The 6,912-nt window shown below is 37.3% G+C and overlaps 1 protein-coding gene across 1 annotated transcript in view; it reads right to left on the bottom strand.

Moving 5' to 3' along the window:
• LOC101296516 (phospholipase C 3-like) overlaps positions 1–1,933 on the bottom strand; it is a 6,096-nt gene extending 4,163 nt beyond the window's left edge. Inside the window, exon 1 of the mRNA XM_004307108.1 lies at positions 1,065–1,933. Within this exon, the coding sequence (XP_004307156.1) occupies positions 1,065–1,705 (641 nt within the window). The 5' untranslated portion in view covers positions 1,706–1,933. The remainder of the gene's footprint in view (positions 1–1,064) is intronic.
• Between the last annotated feature and the right edge of the window lie 4,979 nt (positions 1,934–6,912).

The raw sequence follows: 6,912 nt of genomic DNA on the forward strand, positions 1-6,912 counted from the left end.
TTTTTTTTTTTCGATTGAAACTTTGTACCAAGTTCTTTGCTTGTTCTTCATTTTTTTTCTGGGTTCCACATATTTTTGTTCTTCTGGGTTCTTTTTTTTCTGGGTTCTTCTCTTTTTCTTCTTCTGATCGGAACTCTATTAAGGATAAAGGATGATGCCAATGCCTGCGTGCCTTGCTTATATATTTGTATACCTCAATTCTAATATTTTAGGCATGGTTAGTGTTGTTGCTGTGGGGAGTCGGATTCTCATTTTCAGTTTGATGATTATGTTGAATTGGATAGATCGATTTGTTGATCAATATAAAATAAGGATTCTACAGATTTTAATTTTCTCTTTAAATTTAATGAAAAGAGTTTGACTTTTTGTTTTTGTTTTTGTTTTTGTTTTGTAATTATAATATTTTATGAAAATTATAGAGTGTCATGTCGTATGCCACGTCACCTTTATGTGTGTTGATATCATCCCCTTAATTAATCTACACCGTTGAATATTTTAAAATCTAAAGACTGAAAATGTGTGTCAAAGTTTGTGTAAAAATTGATGTCCCCTAATCCAGACCCTTATGATTATGTTAATTACTTCATGCTTCCAACTAATAAGAAATTACAATGGGATAAAGGCATACAAACTATATATATATATATTAAGATGAAGAAAGCTAGCTTCGGTGTGAAAATTAGTTTTGTTAATGGCTTAGTAATGGTCAGCGTTGGAATCGTTTAGGTGAGAGGTTCAAATCATAATAAACAGAAGGTTGACGCGTAATTTGGAAACATTTGAAGAAAAGAAAAATATAACAAGCAATATCCATATACAAGCTAACTATAGGGACAGCTCATCGATTCGATTTTACTTTGTGATTAGGTGATCATCTATCAAACATTCACCTACTCCAAAATATCAACTTTCTATGTGATTCTATCAATTTAGAAGGAACTGTTTTTGGTGGCAAAACACTTTGTCCTACGTAAATTAACACACTTTAAACTTAACACGAACCATCACCGTAATCAATTACTGTAGCTAAAACACGATAAACATGTTAAACTTTAGGTGTTTACCTGTACAAAAGGGTTGCAGGAGGGGTCTGATAGTAGATTCCAAAAGAGTAGCCAGCCTCCTCCATGGACTCAAATATGGTCTTCTGCGGCAGCCCTTCAATCAGCAACTTGGTATCATTCCCGGAAAGTCCATGCGACGTCGCAGAGTGCACGTACTGCCGGTTCGGCTGCGTCGACGCCGGCACAGAAGCAAACCACCTGTCACACACGGCAAACTCACTCACCAGCTCCCTATACACTGCAATGTTCTCCGGCTTGAACCCGTTCATCACCGTCTCGGCCAGCCCGGCTTGCTTTCTTTCAGCGTTTTGAGCAAACCCCTCCATTGTTGGGGTGAGGTTCTTGGACGCCGAGGCCTCCGACCATGGCTCGCCGAAGACTTGCTCGTAGACGTCTTGGATGGAGTGGCCGGGGTCAGGGTCGACGTAGGCGGAGTTGTCAGCGAAGAAGACACGTTTGGAGTTGGGGTCGGAGGTGGAGAGGAGGTTGGACTCGGCTCCGGTGACGCCGTCGATCTCAGGGTTTAGGGACTTCATCCACCCCAGCATGTGGTCGAAGGAGCGGTTCTCTTGGACCAAAACCACCACTGTTTTGATGGGGCTGCTACTACTTGTGGCGGAGTTGCTCGACTCCGAAACCATTTTTGGTGGTGGTAATGGTGGAGCTTGGTTTTCTGGTAGCGCAAAAGGTTATGGAAGTTTTGTTTAGTCCACGTTTTGTATTTGATAATGGTAATGGTGGAGCTTGGTTTTATAGACAGAGATGATGATCGACGATGATGAACAGGAAGGTTTGGTTGGACTTGTGGACAAACATGTTCCCATCAAAGTGTCGAACTACCCCATGATTATACGGTACCATTGTCTCACATTCTAACCTATAGCTATAGCTATATGATATAATCTATAGGACTCGACTTAGGCATTTATATTTAATTGGTTTTTTAGTCTGTCACTTCTTTATTAGTATTGGTCACTTGTATAAGTTTTTTCTTAATGTATATATGTGTATATATACACACACATCAACATGGTATGCTCGCAGAAACCTACATATAAGTTATTTCATTGACTCGGATCAATCAAATAATGTCTTTCTGTTCTGCCACATGTTTATTATAATTATGTATGATCTGTAGATTGAGTTTTACAAGTCATGCTAACGAATAAAAGCATATCCTATGCGTGTGTGAATAATACTACATTTTCAAGTTACGTATAGTATATGTAGTACACAAATGGATGTTGATCTTGATCACGGTAAATTGGTCATGAGGAATCAACAGGACTGATGAAGCTGGCTGAAGCAAAATTGGTTGCCGTGCTAGCTGGTCATGATTCTTTGGTAGTGGCACAAGCTGGGAACCACGTTGTTTAAAATGCATGCATATATGTGATTACAAAGTGGGTACGTCAAGCGATCCCTTGAAATAAATGGCCAAAACAAGGCCAGGGCTCCCGCTCAGTAGAGTTTACTGTTTAGGATTAGACTGATCGAGTAGCTAGTCTAGACATCATGCATGATATATACTAGCAATTGTACGCATAATCACAGCCAATGTTTCCCGAACACTCTCAGCAGGATCGATGTCCAAACAATATAATGCAAACAGATGACGCTTCAAAACCAGCTACTAGCTAGGTGTAGTACGTAGTTCAACAAAGACTGGGTACTGTGTTGTCTTACCATGTGGATCACATATCATTGCCTCACGAACTGGTGCCGCAAAGAATCAAATATCAGGCAAGGCAATGCAAGGCCACCAAGAAAGCCTACGCACAACTCCACAAAGAATACTTGGATGTATTAGCAGCAATGGAAGCAAAAGAAGCAGATAATGATTATTGGGAAAATCTAGATGATGAAAAAGCTCACAACATCATGATCTTGAACATGATGAAAGACTAAAAAAGATGAAGATAGACGAGTCACGAGTGAATGAACAAAAAGCAGAACAGATGAAGCAAAGCTTGAGAAGATCACCATGACCACATACATTGAAGATAGCATGGAGCAGGAAAATAGATTTCAAGTTTGTATGTATTAGGCAATTGAAAGAGACAAAATAAGGGCATAACTGTGCATTTAAAGTATATAAACAGTGTTTAAGAAAAAGTAAATAAATAGTTACTAAAGTTGAATAAATGGTAAATGAGAAATAAAAGGTGAAAATCCTTTACAAATATATTCGCACAATCGCACAACAGGCACCCTTATCGTATAGGCTTTGAGAGTTGAGACATTTATTTTGGAAATTAAACGCATCAGCGAGTTGCTGTTATAATATGCCTAGCTACGTTTTGCTGAGTTTTGTGCTCCTACCTATCATATGTATGCCTCAGAGAGCAAAACGCATCCAAGACGAACGAAGGCAGTAGAATTAAAATAAATGCTATCTAATAGAAATTAAGGAAGAGATAGAGATATAGTGATCATAACTCCTTAACTATATACATATCCACTCGAGCTTATGTTTATATAATCTTTATACGTACACTTCTTTGTTTGAATCTCCTCGAGTAAGAAGTAGAAGTAGCTGTTCATACCTCGTGAAGATGGCAGTCATAACAGCTGTCCGTGTTTGCATGTTCTTGATGTCTTGCTAAGCTTGAAGAGAAGATTTTAGTGAACACTACTAGCTAGCACATACAAGTAGACTCCTCTCCTTTTTATAATGCCAAAGATTTTCATCTATTTCTGATTTATTGTCCTTAACTACTATTCCTTGTTCAAAACTCAACTGCTCTTATAATGTGCTCTTTTCAAAATTAGTTATTCCATATATAGAGCTTGACTAATTTTTCATGCTTTTCTACTCATTTATTATATGTTCCAAACATGGAATTATGCTCAGTAGACAAACAATCTTGGTCATCTCCCAAACTACTGATGGAAATGAAGGAGGTTTATGGACTTGCTGTTAAAGTCTATGATTTCTTGGTCTATTGCTCTTGCTAATTTCTCAAGTCATTCTTCTGCTCTTGGATTCTTCACCTGCTTTTGGGTCCTTTTGGCATTGAAAAACCTACGAAGTTACTCCCTTTAACTTTACGACTCACAGACGGATCAGTAGCTCATACTATCATGTATATCAGAATTGTCTTTCTAAGGTGTTTATCCTGTGCGAATTTGTATAAGATGCCGATTACTTTCTAAGTTGTCTACATTTTTTATTTGTCTATAATGACTAAATCTTACAGATGCTTCTCCTAAGTGATTTTCAAAAATTGTGCTTTATCAGGTTGTTTATTTTTTGATCCATGTAGATTAGGTAATAACCATTGTTTCAGTAGGAAAATAGGTACATGCAACAACTCCCTTCAAATTTTGGTATCAGAGCCTATACGTACTTCATTATGTAAGAATAAAGAAAATGCTTCAAGAGAATTAATTATACCTAATTTTTTGTCCATTTAAAGTAACTAAATAGTCACTAAAGTTGAATAAATGGTAGATAAGAAATGAAAGCCGAAGATTGAATCGGCATCTTATACAAATTCACACAACAGAAAAACCCTAGAAAGACAATTATGTTATACAGGACAGTATAGGATATTGATCCGTCTGTGAGTCGTAAGGTTAAAGAGAGTAACTTTGTAGGTTTTTATCAATGCCAAAAAGACCCAAGAGCATGTGAAGAATCTAAGAGCAGAAGAATAATTTGAGAAATTAGTAAGAATATTAGAGCAAGAATTCAGACTTTAACAAGACCATAAACCTCAATTTCCAAATAAGTAGTTTGAACTGGGAGATAACCAAGATTGTTTGTCTACTGAGCATAATTTCTTGTTAGGAGCATACAATAAATTAGTAGAAAAGCATGTAATTTTGAAAAGAGCACGTTACAAGAGCAGTTGAGTTTTGAAATCATAAACTGATGAAAATCCTTGGCATTATAAAAATGAGAGGAGCCTACTTGTGTGTGTTAGTAGTATTCACTACAATATTCTCTTCAAGCTCAGCAGGAGGTGAAGAACATGCAAACACGAACATGTGCTATAACTGCTATCTTCAGTATGAACAACTACTGCTACCTTCATGCTTGAGGAGATTCAAACAAAGAAATGTATGTATGGAGATTATATGAACATAAGTTCGAGTGGATATGTATATAGTTGAGGAGATATCTGTGGATGATTGAGGTGATATGTTTATGGTGGGGGAGATGTGAACATATGGTCAAGAGAATCTATCTATATGCTTGAGGAGATATGAACATGAGATAGAGAAAATATGAACAAAGATTTGCTAAGAACACAGAAGACACTTTATGATACTAAAACAAACTTGGAGAGATTTGGTACTGATATTTTTTCTTCTCTAGCGTATTGACCTTTTCCCTTTAGTTCTTCTGCCTACTTATATTAGTTCTTGGTCTAATCCACCGTATGGAGCTAAACACAGGTGGCTAGTGCATGCTAATATATGTACAACATGCCATGCAAAACTAGACAAAAGACAAGCAAAAGATGACAACCCTTTCTCTCTGAGGCTCTCTACACTAGACTACATGCATTTGACATGAACTATAGCACAAAATTTCATGCAAAATGAAACGAAGTTCAATTTACCATAAGCCAAAGGACATACACAAGTTGATAAGGAGCCAATTTTTTTTTTTTTTTTCAGCTCTTTGTCTTTTTCTGCTCATGGATTCTTCATCTGCTCGTGCGTCTTTTCGGCATTGATGTAAAAACCTTTTTTAACCTTACGACTTGGTATCCTATATTGTCTTGTATAGTAGAATTATTTACATAACAGCGGTTCAACGGCTTGATATATGTTATACATATATATATATATATATAGTAGAAAAAGTTCACATGATAGAAGCACAAAACTCATCAGAACTGGGTCTCCCCAGAATATACGACACACAAAGCACATATATAACACATCGATCAGCCATTTTGCAACATCGATAGGAACATGTCTAAAATAAAATCACTATGACTAGTATGCCAGGGATCATATCAGGTCATGTTTTTCAAAGGTAGCATGAGCTGAATTAGAATTATGTGTTTATACTAGTACCATGCGAGACTACGTACATACGTACGTACTCAGTTAGTCATACAATACGTATATACGACGTTGGACGCTTCGGTAAGCCTGGCGCTAAGAGAAGTAATTAAACTGTTTGCAGATGATTTTTTTAAGTAGGGACGAGCAAGTTTGGGAAAGTTGTCTTCCCTGAACGTATTCCTGTTAAGAGCTCATTGTGGAAGGCCATATCGGATTCTCCATTTAATTAACAAATAAATCATAGCCCCACTCACGTAATCTTAATTATGTAGCTGATTTGCAAATTGTGACACATTCTCTTCGTGGTTCAGCTGTAAACGAGGAAAAATCATCCCATGAAGATTCTGCTAGACACGGTGTATATTGAAGCAAAATAAGTCATCGCATGCATGTTCAAGGATCAGTCGATGCGGGAGTCATGAATAATTCTTCCAAGTAAACGCGCGGTTGATGGCTAATGAATCAACCTCTTAGTTTTTCTTTTTTTCAAGTAGGGGCACCCACAGAGGTGCACCCTTTCAAAAATAGGCGTATGCCACTTCCAGCGCCGCGCACACGGTATTTTTTAGTAAAGGCGAAAGAATAGTTCACTATGTGCTCAGCGCCTCTTAGTTTAACATCTTGATTTCTAAGAGCTAGCCCCAACACCAAAAGATCCGCAGTAATCTGAAAGTTTTCTGTTTACTTGAAACTGAAGTGGCTTGCTTGGTCTGGACTAAACTAGATAATAAACTGAAGGGATAGTTTTGGTTGAATTGGGCAAAACATAATAAACTAGATACAATATCTACCAGTGCAACATGGAAATACAAATTAGATTGGA

Source organism: Fragaria vesca, linkage group LG7, assembly GCF_000184155.1.
Source record: "Fragaria vesca subsp. vesca linkage group LG7, FraVesHawaii_1.0, whole genome shotgun sequence".
Taxonomy (NCBI): domain Eukaryota; kingdom Viridiplantae; phylum Streptophyta; class Magnoliopsida; order Rosales; family Rosaceae; genus Fragaria; species Fragaria vesca.